Source organism: Geotrypetes seraphini, chromosome 15, assembly GCF_902459505.1.
Source record: "Geotrypetes seraphini chromosome 15, aGeoSer1.1, whole genome shotgun sequence".
Lineage (NCBI taxonomy): Eukaryota > Metazoa > Chordata > Amphibia > Gymnophiona > Dermophiidae > Geotrypetes > Geotrypetes seraphini.
The window spans coordinates 1,856,109-1,877,036 of NC_047098.1; the positions used below are offsets into that span (position 1 = coordinate 1,856,109).

At 41.8% G+C, this 20,928-nt stretch overlaps 1 protein-coding gene across 6 annotated transcripts in view; it reads left to right on the forward strand.

Annotated features, from left to right (window-relative positions):
* ATP13A2 (ATPase cation transporting 13A2) overlaps window positions 1–20,928 on the forward strand; it is a 90,755-nt gene that overhangs the window by 48,371 nt on the left and 21,456 nt on the right. For all 6 annotated transcript variants that reach the window (XM_033921913.1, XM_033921912.1, XM_033921917.1 and 3 more), the window contains 5 exons: window positions 518–622; window positions 6,692–6,848; window positions 12,946–13,066; window positions 18,788–18,912; window positions 19,477–19,640. In XM_033921913.1, coding sequence (XP_033777804.1) covers window positions 518–622; window positions 6,692–6,848; window positions 12,946–13,066; window positions 18,788–18,912; window positions 19,477–19,640 — 672 coding nt within the window. The remainder of the gene's footprint in view (window positions 1–517; window positions 623–6,691; window positions 6,849–12,945; window positions 13,067–18,787; window positions 18,913–19,476; window positions 19,641–20,928) is intronic.

Below are 20,928 nucleotides of genomic sequence, written 5' to 3' on the forward strand. Positions count from 1 at the left end.
TCTGTGTGCATAAATAACCCTGTGCAATTTCATAACAGCCATTTTCTAAGCTTTACATGTGGGAGGAGCTTTATGAAGTAACCTCCCTTAGTTTCTGCATGTTGACCTGGGCACCAGCCAGATTATCATAGGGAGGAAGGAGTGGCCTAGTGGTTAGAGATACAGCCTCAGCTCCCTGAGGTTGTGGGTTCAAGCCCAGCGCTGCTCCTTGCTTATTCCTCCATTGCCCCAGGTACGCTAGGTAGATCGTGAGCCCACTGGGACAGATTAAGGAAAAATATTTTGAGTACTTGAATGTAAAATCAACCACTTAGACAACGTCCATCAATAGGCAGTATATATATAAATAATTAAACTTGGAAAGTTGAAAGACCTGCAAGGAACTTCCATTTCAAATGAGCTTGTAGTCCTGAATTCTACCTGTTTTTTTGAGACTTATTGTTACTCTCAGAATCTGTGCCATGATCCAATTGTATACCCCCTTGTATAGTCTCCATATTGTAACTTGCTGTTTCAGACACTGGACGATAATATATCTGAACTGCAAACTACAGAACAGTTTGGCTTGAAAGTTCTGGCCATCATGAAGCCACCTCCGTTGGATGAGCAACCTCATGGGACTGTGAGTGTCATTTTAATATTGTATACTGTAGCTGGGAAGGGATGGAGGAGAAGGGTAACAAAGATTATGGAGGCTGGGGAGAGCAGATTGAGGACCAGCTCTGAGATACCTGGTCCTGTGTAATATGGAGCAAATTATTCTATTTCACTGTGTTTAGTGGGCCTCAATAGAACAAAGGAATGCAATTTAAGCTCTTACTTGCAGAGAGTGAAGTGAATGGAATAATGCTTTGTTTTCTCCATTCCAGCTTCTGTGCATCCAGATTTGGCATTTTTCGAAAATAGTTTTTTTAATAATACAAACAGCATAACAAAGACAAAGTGCTTATTTGTTAGACTTCTAGAACATTTCCCATCCGTAAATACCCCCCTAGAACCAAGATACAAAATACATTATTGATAGGTAACATCATGGTCTGTGTTTTTATAACCCCTGTTGACTCTTCCCCTTACCCATCGATTTCTAGTTTTTTAATTAATGTACAAGGAAAGCTAGATTAGTGCTGGTACCACACCTTTTCATTTCTAGTCTAGTTTGATGATATTTGGCAGGCAGTATATCAAGAAAGTGATTTCCATTTCAATAATGGAGGAAACAGGACAGAAGGAATAGCAAGTACAAAGATGGTACATTACGAGGTTTCAAATTGAAAAAACCATTCGGAATGTCTACAGCAGACTAAGGGGCTCATTTTCTTTTTTTTTTTTTTTTTTAAATCTTTATTCCTTTTTATTTCTTTCAACAAGTGTACAGTATTATTACAATTAATTTACATAACACACTTGGCATTCTTAAACAATATTATTATACATGTTTTTATTTCCCCCCCACCTCCCACCCTTTTCCATATCAATAAAATATTCCTTCCAAATTTATATATAATTATACATCCCTTTTTGATAATACAATTAATCTGACATGAAATCTGTCCCTCCCCCCATCCTTCTTCCTCAAACACTTTAAACATTTTATTATACCCAGTAATGCACAACAATAATATCCCATCCTATTACATATATTTCCAATATTTTTCCCTCCCTATCCCTCCCATCCCATCCCATTTCTATATATTATCCCCTAAGGAAAAAGAATAAACTTTACTCGTTATAATATTCAATTAATGGCCTCCACACCTCTTGAAATCTTTTAAAATACCCCCTCTGTATCGCAAGAAATCTTTCCATCTTATACATATGACAAACTGAGTTCCACCAAAAATTACAATTCAATCTAGAACAGTCTTTCCAATTAGTTGTTATCTGTTGAATTCCCACTCCCGTAAGAATCAACAATAATTTATTGTTTGCTGTAGATATTTGGCATTTGGCCCTCATACACATTCCAAAAATCACTGTGTCATAGGATAAAGCCACATGACTCTCCATCAACATATTAACTTGATCCCATATTGATATCCAAAATGCCTGAATACATGGACAATAAAATAAAAGATGGTCTAGAGTTCCAACTTCAATTTTACAATGCCAGCATCTATTAGACTTAGAGCAATCTAATTTTTGTAATCTAGTAGGGGTCCAGAATGCTCTATGCAACAAAAAGAACCATGTTTGCCTAATAGATGCTGACATCGTACCTTTAATTCTCCAAGACCAAATACATGGCCATTGAGATGCATTAATCTGATGCTTAATCTCAATGCTCCAAATATCTCTTAATCCATTTTTAGGCTTCTTATTCAAATAATTAGATATAATTTTATACCTGCTTTAATCCAATCTTTCCAGACAACCTTAAACCCGCCTATTTGTATCTTGGAGTTTACTCAAATAGTCTGTTTCGATTTTAAAATAGAATCAGTAGTTAATTTGTCTACAAACCTTAATGTTTTCCAAGTATCCATTAATACTCTATTGTCCTTACGTATTCTAGGCACTTTTATACCAAGCAAAAGATCAAGCCTAAGTGGAAAGATAAGTGATCTCTCCACCCTTAACCACTCTGGTAATTGTTCCAAAAGCTCTGGGAGGACCCAATACATACCTTGGCGCATGATATAGGCCTGATGATACCTATAAAAATTGCGAAAATTTACCCCACCCTCCTCAATTGGTCTTTGCAAAGACACTAAAGCCACTCTTGCAATTTTACCCAGCCAAATAAATTTAACCAGAATACTATTTAATTTTTTATAGAAAGACCCCTGAAAAAACACTGGTATCATTCCCAATTGATAGCAAACCACAGGCAAAATCATCATTTTAACAGTTTGTACTCTTCCCCACCAGGACAAATGTAAAGGATTCCATTGCTCACACAACTCTGTAACTTTTTGTAATAAAAAATTTTCATTTATTCTCATTGTCTCTTCAAGTGTTTTATTCAGCCAAATACCTAAGTACTTTATTCCATCCTCTTTCCATATAAAAGGGAAAGAATCAAGTATATCTTTTGTACAATGCACATTTAAAGGTAAAATCTCTGATTTAGTCCAATTTATTTTGTATCCTGAGAATTTTCCAAATGTATCTATGACTTTCAGTAGACATGGGATTGTTGTTTCCGGATTCCTCAAATGAAGCAAGATGTCATCTGCATAAGCAGATACTTTATATTCCACTCCAGCACATGGAATACCCTGTATGTCCTTTGCCTGTCGAATAGCTAATAATAAGGGTTCAAGAACTATATCAAAGAGCAAAGGAGATAATGGACAACCTTGTCTAACTCCCCTCTGCAACTTAAAAGCATCCGAAAAATTATTATTTATATATAAGCGAGCAGTTGGGGAGCTGTACAATGCTTGTATCATTTGTATAAATCCGGATCCAATACCAAACCATTCCATAGCTTGATACATGAAACTCCATTCTACACGATCAAAAGCCTTCTCAGCATCTAGTGAAACCGAAAAAGCCGGATCATTAATTTGTTTTGTTAAATAATACATCTGAAATGCCAGTCTAGTATTATTAGAAGAGTGTCTTTGAGCAACAAATCCAGTTTGATTCATTCCTATTATATGCGGAAGAGCTTTAGCCAATCTTAATGCTAAAATCTTAGCTAATAATTTACCATCTACATTTATTAAAGATATAGGCCTGTAGTTTGAAACCAATGTTGGATCTTTATTTGGCTTTGGCAAAACAATAGTTAAAGATTCTGCCATAGTGCCTGATATACAACCTTTATTCAGTTGATCCTGATATAATATTTAATCTCTGTCTCTCCCCACCAGTTTTGGGGCACAGACTGTAGACATCTGCTTAGTACCGGTCCTATATCCCAACTACTAGAGATCCCATCAAAGTCCACTCTAGCCTCGATTCTGCTCTTTTTGCCTTTTTTGGGACCCAGACCATAGAAATCTGCCCAGCATTGGTCTTGCTTCCCAAACTCTTGAGAGTGCAGGAGAAAGATGACTTTCAAATTTAATAGATATTTGATTTAGGAGCTTTACTGAGCAGTTTACATACAATAAATAAGCAAAAGGGGAAAAAATTCTCAATCCAATAAAATGAGACAAAAAACCAACAATACTCATGCAATTTCAGTCTGGGTGCATTTCCTAATCATTCCTCAGCAATCAATGAAGGCAGGGAGTAGTATGGACAGAACAAAGTAAAAACTAAATGCATCCTGTAAGAGAAATGTTGAATCCAATCTTGTTTTTGAAAAGAATGTTTTAATTTAAATGATGATGGAGAGAGGAAGGGTGTGCCATAAGGAATCCATAGAAATAGGTTCTGAATGATGGTACTACAGTTCAAGCATTATGGTGCAATCTAAGCATTTTGGATGAAGCATAGGAAACATGTAAACATGAGAGAAACCATCTTAAGTGCAAATAATTGAATCTTTAATGTGATCCTTGAAGCCACTGTGTGCCCTGGAATTGGTAACATGGAGTTTTGCTAATACTAGGGTTTCTACCAGATATTTATGATTGTGTGACCTGTATTGGCCACTATGGAAACAGGATATTAGGCTAGATAGACAATTGGTCTGACCCAGTATGGTTGTTCTTAAGTTCTCAACTTTGTCACTAGTTTAACTGCCATGTTTTGGAGTATTTTAACTACCTAAGGGGCATTGCTGGATAGGGGAAGGAGAGGGAACAGGAAAAGGAGATGCTGGACTGGTAATAGAGGGAGAAGAAGGTAAAGGGAGATGCTGGATGGAAGGAAGGAAGGAGAAGAGAAAAGGCACATGCTGGATCAATGGTGGGGGGAGGAGAGGAAAGAGAAGAGAAAAGGGAGATACTCGACCAGTGGGGGTGGGTAGAAGGGAAGGGAAAAGAAGAGGAAAAGGAGATGCTGGACTGGGGGGGACAGGGGGAGGAGAGGGAAGAGAAAAGGGAGATACTGGATGGGGAAGAGGAATGAAAAAAGAAGGGAGATACTAGACTGGTAGGATGAAGTGAGGGAGAAGAGAAAAGAGAGAAATTTTGGTGAAAGAGAAAAGAGGAGTGCACCAAATTATAGGAAACAATGGTTGACAGAAACCCTAATGCTAAATTGGAAATATATGCAAGCTTTTCTGGCGCAGCAAACCATAATTCCTTGGAAACTGTATGTATTGCAGATCTATACATGTAAATAGTGGCTTTATAAAATGGTTATTAGTATGTAAATATTGCTAATTACATACAAGCCTTCTAAAATAACCTCTTAAGGGGGTTATTTTATTACTAGTGTTTAAGCCCGTTACATTAATGGATGCTAGAATATATATCTGTCTTCCTTTCTTTCTGCCTCTCTCCCTGGCCCACTGTCTGTCTGTCTTCCTTTCTTTCTGCCTCTCTCCCTGGCCCACTGTCTGTCTGTCTTCCTTTCTTTCTGCCTCTCTCCCTGGCCCACTGTCTGTCTGTCTTCCTTTCTTTCTGTCTGTCTTTCTTTTTCCTGGCCCTCTGTCTGTCTGTCTTTCTTGCTTTCTGTCTGTCTCTCTCTTTCCTGGCCCCCTGTCTGTCTGTCTGTCTTTCTTGCTTTCTGTCTGTCTCTCTCTTTCCTGGCCCCCTGTCTGTCTGTCTGTCTTTCTTGCTTTCTGACTGTCTTTCTTGCTTTCTGTCTGTCTCTCTCTTTCCTGGCCCCCTGTCTGTCTTTCTTGCTTTCTGTCTGTCTCTTTCCTAGCCCTCTGTCTGTCTGTCTTGTTTTCTGTCTCTCTCTCTCTTTCCTGGCCCCCTGTCTGTCTGTCTGTCTTTCTATCTCTCTCCATGGCCCCCTTCTGTTTCTCCTCCAAAGCAAACCAAGATTGCTCCCTGCCCCCAGCACACCCCTCCCCCCAAAGCAAAGCAAGTTCACTCCCTCTCCCCTCCCCACATCACTGTGCAGCAGCAGCATTTCCCTCCCCCCACTTCCCTGTGCAGCAGCATTCCCTCCCCCTCCACTTCCCTGTGCAGCAGCATTTCCCTCCCCCTCCACTGCCCTGTGCAGCTGCAGCAGCATTTCCCCCCCCTTCCCTGTGCAGCAGGGCAGCAGAATTTCTCTTCGCCATTTCTTGCCGCCTCCCTTGCCGAAGTTATTTTGTAGTTCAAAGCCACCGCCAAGGCTCTTCTCACGATCTGTGCCTGCATCGGAAGCCTTCTCTCTGACGTGACATCAGAGAGGTTTCTGACGCAGGTGCGGCTCATGAGAGGAGCCGCAGCAGCTACTTTGAACTCAAAAATAACTTTGTCAAGGGACTGAAGAATAACTTCAGTAAGGGAGCCAGCCAGACCATGGGCTGCCGAATAGTACCTGGGGGGCCGCGAGTTTGAGACCACAATGTTAGACGGAGTGAGGGCGGGAGGGGGGAGTGGTCGCTGCCTCCATGCGTCCATGCTTATGGTGCCTCCGCATGCACAGTAGAAGGAGCCAGCATAACCGAGGGAGGGCGATGGGGAAACCACCGCTGGCTCCTTCTGTGCATGTGTGGCACGGAAGCATGGATCACGGACGCAGGGATCACGAAGATTGAAGTGCGTAAGCACGCTAAGGGTTATATTATAGCGGATAACATAGAAACATGAGGGCAGATAAAGGCCAAATGGCCCATCTGCAACTTCTTCTTTCCTGTAGCCATGTGAAAGCACCCAGAGATTTACAACAGGTTTTTTTTTTCCGTCTTTCACAGAAACATCAAGTGCCAGTTGGGATCCTGCGCCGGTTTCCGTTCTCCTCATCCTTGCAAAGAATGAGTGTCATCGCGAAGCCAGGTGGTAATGCACCACCAGAAGCATACATGAAAGGGGCCCCAGAAATGGTAGCCAGCCTCTGTAAAATGGAAACAGGTGAAGCACTGATGGGCAGTGTTGGCTGCATGTAGCTGTTCCGTATGACTGATCCTGAGAGTCAAATTTTGTGGGGGGTGGCTTGTATGTGGAAGCTAGAATTCTGGTGGTGGGGGCTCAGTTCTGTTGTCCATGCTAGGCTATTTCCATCCCACTTCCTCTCCTAACCTAACCAAAAAGGTCCAGTAGATTACTAGCCTCCTCCCAGTTCTGCTGCTCCCTGTGACCTTGGGCATGTTACTTAATCCTCCAGTGCCCCAGGTACAGTAGATAGACTCTGAGCCCACTGGGATAGATAGAGAAAATGCTTGTATATAAGTCCCTTTCCCCATCATGACCCCCATATCAACCTAATCCCCTGTCAATGATTTAGAAAATAAAATCTTTAAGGTCTAGCAGCACCCCAAACCCTTCCCAAACCTCCTCCTGATAACCTCAGACCAGTACCTCTCATGAGGCAGGAGTGATCCCCACTTACTCCTGTCTCTGGCGCTGCTATCTTGAAAAGTGGCAGCACCCAGCGTTGAGAGAGGGGTACATTCTGGAACGCACTGGGCAGAGTCTGCCACCAATATTTCTCTTCCTGTAACAGAATGGAGGCTTCTAACACCAAATGTTTTCTGTGCATTACAAAAAGTTAGTGTAAGACCATAACCCTTCCATAGCATACACAAAAAAACAAGTGCCACACTAACGGGGATAGGCATATCATCACAAATTTGGAGAGCAATGTATGTTAATGCACACAGCTTGGGCAACAAAATCCTGGAACTAGAAACAGAAATAAGGGATGCTGACCTTGACATAGTAGCGATATCCGAGACCTGGTTCACAGACTCACATGGGTGGGATATGGTTATACCAGGATACAATCTACTTCGTCGGGACAGAGAGGGCAAATTAGGAGGGGGGGTAGCACTATACACTAAGGATAATATCAAAACTACCAGGATCACAGAGGTTAGATACACAGGGGAATCACTTTGGGTAAACCTTGCCAGAGGGAATGAAAAATGCCTTTACCTCGGTGTGGTGTACAGGCCTCCGAGACAAAAGGAAGACAAAGACAAAGAATTGATTGAGGACATAGAGAACATCACTTTGCGTGGTGACACAGTACTGTTAGGCGACTTCAACATGCCAGATGCTGACTGGAACACCCTCTCAGCAACTACGAGCGGTAGCAAAAGAATAGTAACCTCCATTAAGGGTGCACAACTAAAACAAATGGTATTAGAGCCCACCAGAGAAAAAGCAATACTGGACCTGGTACTCACAAATGGAGACAGTGTCTCGGAAGTATCAGTGGGAGACACGCTGGCCTCCAGTGACCACAACATGGTATGGCTCAACCTCAGAAAAGGCTTCTCTAAATCAAACACAGCAACGAGGGTCCTCAACTTTAGGGAGGCAGATTTCAACCACATGAGAGACTTTGTCCATCAAGAGCTACAAAACCATGCAGAAACTGACAATCCGGAAACTATGTGGTCAAATCTAAAATCCATCCTGAACGAAGCATCTAGCCGATACGTAAAAACAGTAGGCAAAAGCCGGAGAAACAAAAAACCACAATGGTTCAACAAGGAAATTTCGGACCTCATTAAAATGAAAAAAGAAACATTTATCAACTACAAACATCTTGGGAAAAGGGAGGCAAAAGAAGACTATCTGGCCAGATCTAAGGCTGTCAAAAAGGCAGTCAGGGAAGCCAAACTTCAAACAGAGGAAGATCTAGCACGGAACATTAAAAAAGGGGACAAATCCTTCTTTAGGTACATTAGCGACAGGAAGAGAAACAAAAATGGAATAGAACGCCTTAGGCAATCAGATGGAAACTACGCAGAATCTGATACTACCAAGGCAGAACTGCTAAACGAATACTTCTGCTCAGTATTCACCTGTGAAGCGCCAGGAGATGGTCCACAACTACAAATAAGAGACAGCCAAAATGACCTGTTTCGCGATTACGAATTTACACCTAGTAGCGTCTACCACGAACTTTCAAGACTCAAAGTTGACAAAGCCATGGGGCCAGACAATCTACACCCCAGGGTACTCAGAGAGCTGAGTGAAGTTCTGGCTGAACCACTATCTGTACTCTTCAATCTTTCCATGCGCACGGGAAAAGTACCCCTAGACTGGAAAACAGCTAACGTAATTCCACTCCACAAAAAGGGATGCAGAACAGAGACAGGAAATTACAGACCGGTGAGTCTTACATCCATAGTGTGCAAACTCATGGAAACACTGATCAAACAGGAACTTGACAAAATTCTAGACGAAGAAAGTTTACGTGATCCACATCAACACGGATTTACCAGGGGAAGGTCCTGCCAATCTAATCTGATTGACTTCTTTGATTGGGTGACCAGACATCTGGATGCCGGTGAGTCCCTTGACGTGATATATTTGGACTTCAGCAAAGCTTTTGATAGCGTCCCACACCGCAGGCTGTTGAACAAACTAAAATCAATGGGATTAGGGGATACATTCACTACATGGGTAAAGGATTGGCTAGATGGTAGGCTTCAAAGGGTGATGGTAAACGGTACCCCCTCCAAAACGTCAGCAGTGATGAGTGGAGTACCTCAGGGCTCCGTCTTAGGGCCGATTCTATTTAATTTATTCATAGGAGATTTAACCCAAGGACTTAGAGGAAAAGTATCACTGTTTGCCGACGATGCCAAACTATGCAACATAGTTGGCAAAAGCAGTGTGCCTGACTTTATGACGCAGGACCTAAGACAGCTCGAGCAGTGGTCATCAACTTGGCAGCTAGGCTTCAATGCTAAAAAATGTAAAATAATGCATCTAGGCAAAAAAAATCCACACAGAACTTACACACTAAATGGTGAAACCTTGTCCAGGACCACGATGGAACGTGATTTAGGAGTGATCATTAGCGACGATATGAAGGCTGCCAATCAAGTAGAGAAGGCTTCGTCCAAGGCAAGACAAATGATGGGCTGTATCCGTAGGGGTTTTGTCAGCAGAAAACCTGAAGTAATAATGCCACTGTACAGATCCATGGTGAGACCTCATCTCGAGTATTGTGTTCAATTCTGGAGACCACACTACCGAAAAGATGTGTTGAGAATTGAGTCGGTTCAGCGAATGGCTACCAGGATGGTTTTGGGGCTCAGGGATCTCACGTATGAAGAAAGGTTAAAAAAACTGCGGATGTACTCATTGGAGGAGCGAAGACAGAGAGGAGACATGATTGAAACCTTCAAGTATATTACTGGGCGTATAGTGATGAAAGATGATATCTTCAGTCTTACGGGGCCCTCGGTAACCAGAGGACATTCGCTGAAAATCAGAGGAGGGAAATTTCAGGGTGATGCTAGGAAGTACTTCTTCACCGAGAGGGTGGTCGATCATTGGAACGAGCTGCCTCAGCGGGTGATTGAGGCCAGCAGCGTGTTAGATTTCAAGAGGAAATGGGATATTCATGTGGGATCTCTAGGAGAGTAAGAATCAGGGAGAGGGTCACTGGTATGGGCAGACTCGATGGGCTATGGCCCTTTTCTGCCGTCAATTTCTATGTTTCTATGTTTCTATGTTTCCAGTATAATTAAATGCTAAGATTAAAGTAGGCTATTAAACTCAAAAAGACAGGCAGATTGTGGCCTTTATCTGCCATTAGATTTCTATGTGCATGAGTCGAGTCTCTTTCATTTGAAAGGAAGCTCTGGAATGAGCGGGCATAGGATGAAGTTAAGGAAATACTTTTTTACAGAAAGGGTGGAACAGTCTCCCAGTAGAGGTGGTGGAGACAGAGACTATGTCTCTGGGATCTCTTAGAGGGAGGAAGAGATAATAGTTACTGCGGATGGGCCATTTGGCCTTTAGCTGCCACCATGTTTCTATGTGTCAACGAATGAAAAGTGCAAAATCAACAAAATAGTAAAGAATGCAACAGATGGCAAAGTGGAAGTAAAGCTTGAATAAGGCAAACCAGAGGAAAAGATTGAAAGAAGCTCACTATAGAGCTTAAACCGCTTTGATTTGACTAAGTGATAAGAAGACCTCAAATAAACACAGAGCAAAAAGTTATTAATCACTTTTCAAGCCAAAAAAAAGGGTGGTTGGATTTAATAGCAGGAAGTTTGAGGGTGTAATTTTATTTTGAATTTATGGGTCAAACCAGTGGTCTTCATTCACTATTGCCAATTCATTCACTATTGTCACAAGTACCTGGCAGAAACCCAAATACTGTAGGAGTTTCTTGCATTTAATCCCCTTTCGGAGGCATAAGACGATGTCTTTGATTAGTGGCGTATTGGGCTGTAATGTACCCTGAGTAACTGTTTGGGGGGGAGGACCTGTGGTGACCATGGGTGGACATTAGACATCCCACCCATATCCTACCCCCTCCCCAAATTAAAATCCTGCCAGCTGTAGAAATCCACAGTCCATCCAGATGACCTGAAGCACAGCTTTCAGGAACCGAAAGTGCTGCCTCTGCGCCAGTCCCGTGAGCAAGCTACTGCTGCTACCACTCATCATTTATATAATGCTACTAGATGGACGCAGTGCTGTAGATATATAATGCAGGTACTTTCTCTGTCACTAGTGGACTCACAATCTAAGCATGAACTGAGCACGTTACAGCTCGGCATAAGAGCATAAGAACAGCCTTATTGGGTCAGACCAATGGTCCATCTAGCCCATTGTCACGGTGGCCAATCCAGGTCACTAGTACCTGGCCAAAACCCAAGGTGTAGCAACATTCCATACAGAATCTCAAAGAATAGCAAGATTCCGGAACCCCAAAGAGTAACGAGATTCTAGAATCCCAAAAAGTAGCAACATTCCATGCTACCGATCCAGGTCAAGCAGAGGCTTCCCCCATGTCTTTCTCCATAACAGACTATGGACTTTTCCTCCAGGAAATTGTCTAAACCTTTCTTAAAACCAGCTACGCTATCCGCTTTTACCACAACCTCTGGCAACGCGTTTCAGAGCTTAACTATTCTCGGAGTGAAAAAAATTTCCTCCTATCGGTTTTAAAAGTATTTCCCTGTAACTTCATCAAGTGTCCCCTAGTCTTTGTAATTTTTGACGGGTTGAAAAATCAATTCACTTGTACCTGTTCTACTTCACTCAGGATTTTGTAGACTTCAATCGTATCTCCCCTCAGCCGTCTCTTTTCTAAGCTGAAGAGCCCTAACCTTTTTAGTATTTCCTCATATGAGAGGAGGTCCATCCCCTTTATCACCTTGGTCGCTCTTCTTTGAACCTTTTCTAGTACCGCTATATCTTTCTTGAGATAAGGAGACCAGAATTGAACACAATGCTCCAGATGAGGTCGCACCATGGAGCGATACAGGGGCATTATAACATTCTTAGTCTGTTAACCATCCCTCTTTAAACAATTTCTAGCATCTTGTTTGCTTTTTTTGGCCACCGCCACAGTTTGAGCTCCTGACAACTCTGCTTTAGGAAATGTGGACAAGCCCCAATTTCTATGGCTGACAGAGCTTAGAGATTCCTGTCTAGCTGTTGTGGACATCAAGTCAATCAATCAGATCACACATAGGTGTTCTTGGGGGCATAGTTTGTGTGCAGCATTGACTGATCTGCATTTTATAAAAACAGATGGATGTCCACCAGCTTCAGAGTAGATGTAAAAGTGTGCCAGCATTGGAGTCTGTCTTGGGCACTTCTCTTGCCTTAAATAGGCACCTCTCTGCTACTTGGACATAGATATCCTGTGTTGAACTTTTCAACCCAGGTTGCCGTGGTCAGAAAAAGCAAATAGAATAGAGATGGAGAGCAAAATGGAGACTATTATAATATAAATCCAGCAAGCAAAGAAGGCTTTCTCTTAGTGCTGCTCCTCCTCTCATATTTCCTTATCCTGACACTGTTGATCCTCTGCCTGCGAAGCCATTATTAGCCATGTAGCATTGGGACCACAGCTTATTCCTAAATCTGAATTCCTTGATCCTTCTGGATACTTTTAATCTGGATTGGCCACTTTTGGAGAGAGGATTCTGGGCTCGATGTGACCCTATATGACACATCTGGTGTGTGTTAGTTTTCTAGTTGTGTACTGATGTAAATCATTCATCTTCCTCATTTTGCTTAGTTCCTGCTGATTTCTCTGAAATGTTGCGACACTACACCAGCGATGGATACCGAGTACTGGGCTTTGCTTGTAAAACCTTGCCCACTATCATGAGCTTTGAGGATGGCCAGCAGTTAACAAGGTACAGTATATAACTTGATTTAGGGATGGAAGGAAGTGTTGCATCTTTATTTGCAGTGCTTCCACCATCGTATGTCCCCTCCTAACTCATTTAACTCTAGGTATCCTGCACATTCCTTGCTGCGCTGTGACTTTAAACTTCTAATCCACCAATCTTAAAAAAAACAACAACCCAAAAAACCTTATATTTAACATACGAACAAAATACCATTCATAGTCGATATAAAAAAATGATGCCGCACTAACATTTATGGTACATTCAAATTGTATTTATTCTATTTCATTTCTACCCCGCTTTTCCCAAGTGGGTAACAATAGAGCACATACACAAACAGAATCACATAGAGTACAACAAATCGAACATCAATATAACATAATAATAATAATGTAAAGCCTTCTAAAATGACAAAGAGGCTACCAGCGCCTCGCATCAAAAAACTGTCAATCAAGTCCCATATTTCATCTTACAGAAGAGGTGTTTCTTCAACATTTTCTTAAAACTACTCGCACTTCTTTGCTGTCGTAAATATCCTGGAAGCTTATTCCACTCCCGAGGACCCACCACACGAAAACATGCGAGCTCTAGACACAGCTACATCGCGAGTCACCGAGCGCAACATGCGCTGTGGTTCATATGGCAGAATGCTATCCGTCAAGTGTTTTGTGCCTTATTGTGACCAGTTATTTCTAAAGGATTTGATGTTCTAATTTTAACCAATACAAAGATATATAGCATTCTGTTACATGATCGAAATAGAGTTTGAACACTCGGTGCTGATGCAGATATCCCCAGAAGCAAAAAGACAAACAGTTCTGGCTTGAATGGATGCCCAGGAAGCACTGCTGGTAGCGCTATAGAAATAAGTAGTCGTGGTGGTAGTTTTCTCCTAAAACTCCAACAATTAGAATCGTTGCAGGGCTCTTTTAAGGAAAGCCCTGAGGAACTCGGACGTCAGACCTTTCTCTTTCATCATAAGATTTGCCCTCAGGAACATAAGAATAGCCATACTGGAGCAGACCGATGGTCCATGTGGCCCAGTCCAGGTGACAGAGATAAATAGTGGCTTACCCCGTGACTTTTTTAGTGACAGATTATAGATACGAGTTCTAGAGCTTAACTATTTGTTGAGGGAAAAAAGTTCTCCTATTCATTTTTATTTTTTTTTTATATTCTTTATTCATTTTCATATTTTACAGCAAGTGCACAAAATATTAAATTACAACAAATTATTACACAATATCACTTTTATATCTATTACATAATATTCTAATCATATTTTTACCCCCTCCCCCACCACCCACCCTTCAACTGTTTTCCAATCATCATATACACATTATATAACATATTATGTAATATTATTTCCATTACCCACCCCTCCTGATGTGCCATAAAGAAGAAAAAGAAAAGAAGAAGAGAAAAACTGATGATCATTCACTACAATATTTTGTCAATGGCCCCCATATTTTTATAAATTTAGGATATGTCCCTCTTTGTATTGCTATTGCTCTTTCCATTTTGAATATATGACAAATTGTATTCCACCAAAATGTATAACTAAGGTTACTATGATTCTTCCAGTTGTTGGTTATATGTTGAATGGCAACCCCTGTCATGACTAATAAAAGCTTGTTATTCTCTGGTGAAATTTGACTTTTTTTCCTCATCATCATTCCAAATAATACGGTATCATATGAGAGTGCTACATGATTTTCCAACAATTCATTAATTTGAGGCCAAATAGCATTCCAAAAAATTTTAATATGGGGACAATAATAAAGTAAATGATCTAATGTCCCATGTTCCAGATTACAATGCCAGCATCTATTGGACTTAGAACTATCTAATTTTTGCAAACGTACAGGGGTCCAAAACACTCTATGTAACAAAAATAACCATGTTTGTCTCATAGATGCTGACACTGTACATCTCATTCTCCAAGACCAAATTCGTGGCCATTGAGATGCAGTAATTTGTTGCTTAATCTCAATGCTCCAAATGCCTCTTAGACCACTTTTTGGTTTTTTATTTAAATATCCAGATAATAATTTATACCACAATGCGGCTTGATGTCCTAGGAAGTCTGCTTCTCCTATTCATTTTAAAAGTATTAACATGTGACTTCATAGACTGTCCCCTAGTCTTTCTACTTATTGAAAAAGAAAACAATCAATTCAGCCACCTCTTTTCCAAGCTGAAGAACCCAAACCTCTTTAGTCTTTCCTTGTATGAGAAGAGTTCAATTCCCTTAATCAATTTGGCCGACCTTCTTTGAAGCTTTTCTAAATGTGCTACATCTTTTTTGAGATAGGGTAGTCAGAATTGCACGATGCTCACTATGGAGTAACACAGAGACATTATAATAGTCTTTCTTATTTTCTCATAATTCTTAGAATTCTATTTGCTTTTTTGGCTGCTGCCACTTACTGAGTAGAAGATTTCAACGTGTTGTCCATAATGACACCTAGATCTTTTTTTTGGCTGGTGGAACCGAGCATCAAGTAACTGGGATTTGGATTAATCTTCCCAATATGCATTTGTCTACTTTCAATTTCATTTGCCATTTGGATGCCCAGTTTTTCAATCTCCTAAGATCCTCCTGCACTTTCTCACACTGATTTAACAACTTTGAATAGTTTTACGATATCTGCAAATTAATCACCTCACGTGTTCCTGTCATAAATATGTTAAATAGTCCTAGTTCCAGTACAGATCCCTGGGGCACTCCACTATTCACTCTCTCCTTTTAATCCTCCTACCCTCCGGTCCATAACAGAATGTTGCCTCCTATCCCCTAGGTATTTAATTTTCTCAGTAGCTTCTCAAGAGAAACTTTCTCTAATGCTTTCTGAAAATCAAGATGCAGTACATCAATTGTCTCACCTTTATCCAGATGTTTGTTCACTCCTTTAAGAAATTAAGTCAATTAAGATTAGATTTCCCTTGGCTCAATCCATGTTGACTCTGTCCCATTAAACAATATTTGCAAATGTGTTCAGTAAATTTATTCTTTATAATAGTTTCTATTGTTTTGTCTGGCTTATGCGTCTATAATTTCCTCGATTGCCCCTGGAACCTTTTTTAAAAACCTGGTAACACAGATGACGTTAATGACAGATTAGCGATCACTTATAGTAGATCAGCAGTTTTATGTTTGATGTCCAGCTCAAAGCTTAGGCTGATAAAAACATAAGAATTGCTGCTGCTGGGTCAGACCAGTGGTCCATCGTGCCCAGCAGTCCGCTCACGCAGCGGCTGTAGGTAATTTGTCTGAAAATAGGTCACTACATTAGGAATCTTAATTTAGGAGCTAAGCTCTTTTTTTAAATATTGGGCCCTTCCTTGACACATTTTGACACCCATTCAAATCCTTTAGGATGGAGTTCAACCCCCAGATTAGCAGGAATTCTATACCATGTCCTTTCCATCTATAGTAGTAATGGTCCAATAAATATTTATCCTCCCCCCAAAACTTCAAGGTGAATAAAAACACTTTATTATTGCTTTTATTAGTTTCTCTAAACAGAGGACTTAATGCAATAATTTTCAGGATCTACAGTATCCAAAATTGGCTTCTTCCCAATGGGGGAAGGTCAAAGCTTTTTTCCTGCACTCTTCCTGATTCTGTATAAAACATTAAATGCAGCATGTGTCCAGCCCTGGTACATAAGAGTAGCAATAACTTGGACTTGGCATTGAAAAAGTCAACTGCTTTTGAGGATAATAGATCTTCCGCAGGTATATTATGAGGTTAGTTTAGAAAGAATAAGTGTCTTTACTCGTGTAAAAAGCTAGCTTACACAAGCAACTGTGCATACACATGCAAATAGAGATTTTCTAAAAGTCTCTACTCATGTCATGCCTGTGGCATGTTCTGGGCATCATTTGAGTGGACATTGAAAGTAGGTGAAGGAGTGGCCTAGTGGTTAGAGCAGCTGCCTCAGCACCCTGAGGTTGCGAGTAGAGAATGACATGGGGAAAAATTCTATCCCTGTCACTGTCCCATCCCCAGACCACCATCTCCTTCACCGCCCCGTCCCTGCAGCATCCATACAAGCCTCAGTACTGCAATATTTAGCTTATTCCTTCCTTATAAATAAAAGTTCTAGCTGCTGAACTAGAGAAAGAGATGTTCAGCTGGTAGGGCTTTGTTTATAAATTTTTATCAACACAATTAATATACTACTTTATCCTAAAGCAAAATAAATAAATAGAAATTTTTTTTCTACCTTTGTTGTCTGGTTTCTGCTTCCCTCATCTTCTCATTCAATTCCTTCCATCCACTGTCTGTCTTCTCTCTGCGCCTTCCATTTGCTCTGTTACTGTGCCTCTCCCTTCACCCCCCAAATTGGTCTGGCACCCATCTTCTTCCCTCCGCTCCCCCATAGTCTAGCATCACTGACTTCTTTCCTTCCAGCATCTTCTCCCCACTCTCTCTTCCCCATTCCCTTCAGTGTCTTCTCCCCACTCTCTCTTCCCCATTTCCCTTCAGCGTCTTCTTCCCACTCTGTCATCCCCATTTCCCTTCAGCGTCTTCTTCCCACTCTGTCATCCCCATTTCCCTTCAGCGTCTTCTTCCCACTCTGTCATCCCCATTTCCCTTCAGCGTCTTCTTCCCACTCTGTCATCCCCATTTCCCTTCAGCGTCTTCTCCCCACTCTCTCTTTCCTATTTCCCAGCGTCTTCTTCCCACTCTCTCTTCCCCATTTCCCAGCGTCTTCTCCCCTCTCTTTTTTTCCCCAGTTCCCTTCAGGCTGCTTCAGCATCTTCTCTCCATCCTCCCCCAGCACCATTCACGTGGTCCAGCAGCTCCTTCCCGCCAGCCAGCCATGCATCTCCCTCCCTCTCTTCCCCTTACCTTCTCTTCGTGGCAATTTCTGTAAGGCTATGCGTAGTATTGCAGCCAGAGTCTTGCAGTTGCGTTGCTTTGGCTGCTGGAAAAGTCTTCTCCGATGCAACAGGAAACAGGAAATTGTGTCAGAGGAGACTTTTCCAGCAGCCACATGCAACGCGACTTCAAGGCTCCGGCTGCAATACTACGCACAGCCTTATAGAAATCGCCACAAAGAGAAGGTAAAGGAAAGAGAGGGAGGGAGATGCACGGCCGGCGGGAGAGAAGGGGCTGCTGGACCGCACGCTTGTTCACCGCGCATGCTCACTTTTTTAACTGCAGAGACAAGACCATTCACCGCTCCACGGGGCGGTGAATGGCCTTGTCCCCGTAATCGTGGTGATTTTTTTTTTTTGTCACCGTTTCGGCGGGACTGTCATTCTCTAGTTGTGAGTTCAATTCCCTCTGCAGCTGCTTGGGACTCTGGACAAGTCAATACTCCCTGATCGTACAACTTAGGGAAGCCTGGTTCAAATCTCACTGTCACTCCTTGTGATCTTGAGTAAGTCACTTAAGCTTCCCTCCTAGGTCAGTGAAATACCTACTGTTCTATACTTACAAGTCGAGCACCTTTTTGGTCTATAAAATTAAAGTTTAGTTTAGTTCCTGAATGTTCTCGCCTTGATAAGCTAAATCCCCCAATCAAAATGAAGTCCTCCCCTCTTTTGCTGCTATAGCAGTATGATATATTGGTGCTTCCTTCCCCCCTCCACTTCTGACACTACAGTTGTCCCCTGGAGTAGGAGAATGTGTTGCTTTGCCTCATTAATTTACAGCACAGGCAGAAGAAACGTGGCACTTAACCCATGTTTTCTTTTTTTCTTTCTGTTCAGGGATTCTGTAGAAAGTGACATGACATTCTTAGGGTTCTTAGTGATGAGGAACGTTCTAAAACTGGAGACCACACCAGTGATTCACGTCTTGAAAAGTGCCAACATCCGAACTGTCATGGTGACAGGTAACGAAGAAAGATTTACTTCAGACCATAGCACTGTCCTCGGACGTCAAGTCACAGGAAAGAGATTTTGCATGTTTTGGTGGTAGACTGATCCTCTCTGGCTTGGCTTGTAGTCTTACCATTTTCCAAAGTCCTTGCCATCATAATGGTGGTAGAGAGAGGAGGCCAAAGCTTGTAAGAGAGAATAGCTTTGTTCTGTCTCTTGTAATTGGAAAACATCTTTGGTTTTTATCTGGCTCTAAATTCTGGGAGGTAGCAGTCATTTTTCAGGAACTTTGAGGTCGAGCTAGGAATTGGAATGGCTGCAGTATCTTAGTTCCTCTGTGTCATTGTTATTGAACTGCTGAGAAATGAATGTGCCCTTAGAGAGAAGTAACTTCTGTCCCTGCTCAGGCCAGTTCAAGGTGCAGGTTCAGCTCTTCCGCCTGACCCTCAGGATTCAGATAGCTTTTTGTGTTAGAGTGGTTGAGTGATTGAATTATTGGAAGGTGGTATAGCAAGTTGCTACATTAAATGAAACCAAACTAAACTGTCATTAATCCCCCCCCCCCTCTGTCTTTTAAGGAGACAATATGCTAACAGCAGTCAACGTTGCGAGGAGCTGTCGGATGGTGGAGCAGAGTGAACGAGTCGTCTTTGTAAGCGCCTCGCCACCAATGTACAACAAGCCTGCCACACTCAAATTCATACCATCAGAACCTAGCCTGGGGCAGGAAAGGACAGGAGAGGTGGGTTCCCATGCCTGTCTGAAGTAGAGAGCTATTTTTCAGTGCTCTTATTTGTGTAAGTAATAAAAGTGGTATCAAGACTGTGAGTTTAGATGTCTCATGTTATGGAATTGATTTTGTTTGCAGGAATGATTCTGCTTTGTAGCTTTCAAAATAGTTTAGGGAAAGGGATTTGATATACCGCCTTTCTGTGATTATAATCAAAATGGTTTACATATTATAAATACATGTATATATTTTGTACCAGGAGCAATAGAGAGTTAAGTGGCTTGCCCAGAGTCATAAGAACATAAGAATTGCCACTGCTGGATCAGACCAGTGGTCCATCGTGCCCAGCAGTCTGCTCACCAGTGACCTATCTGAGTCTAGCCTTACCTGCATATGTTCTGGTCTAGCAGGAACTTATCTAACCTTTTCTTGAATCCCTGAAGGGTGCTTTCCCCTATAGCAGCCTCCTGAAGAGTGTTCCAGATTTCTACCACTCTTTGGGTGAAAAAGAACTTCCTTACGTTTATATGGAATCTATCCCCTTTTAACTTTAGAGAGTGCCCTCTCATTCTCTCCACCTTGGAGAGGGTGAACAATCTCTCTCTTTCTCTACTAAATCTATTCCCTTCAATATCTTGAATGTCTCGATCATGTCCCCTCTCAGTCTCCTCTTTTCAAGGGAGAAGAGGCCCAGTTTCTCCAGCCTCTCATTGTATGGCAACTCCTCCAATCCCTTAACCATTTTTGTCGCTCTTCTCTGGACCCTTTCGAGTAGTACCGTGTCCTTCTTCATGTACAGCGACCAGTGTTGGACGCAGTATTCCAGGTGGGGGCGCACCATGGCCCGGTACAGCGGCATGATAACCTTCTCCGATCTGTTTGTGATCCCCTTCTTAATCATTCCTAGCATCCTGTTCACCATTTTCGCCACCACAGCACATTGTGCGGACGGCTTCATTGACTTGTCTACCAGTACTTCCAAGTCTCTTTCCTAGGGGCTCTCTCCGAGTACAGCACCAGACATCCTTTATTTGTGCGTATGATTTCTGTTACCGACATGCATCACCTTGCACTTATCCACATTGCACCTCATACGAGGACACCGTGGGAATCAAACCCAGTTCACTAAACGAATGTGAAAGCATACATAACTATATATATAATTCATATTGATCTGTTATTCTTTTATCTGATTTATTTCTCACCCAGTTTCAAATCACTGAAAAGCCCTTGAACTGTAGATGTGTAATTATGGAAACATTTCCATTTTCAATGAGTTGGAATATGAGAAATCGGTAAG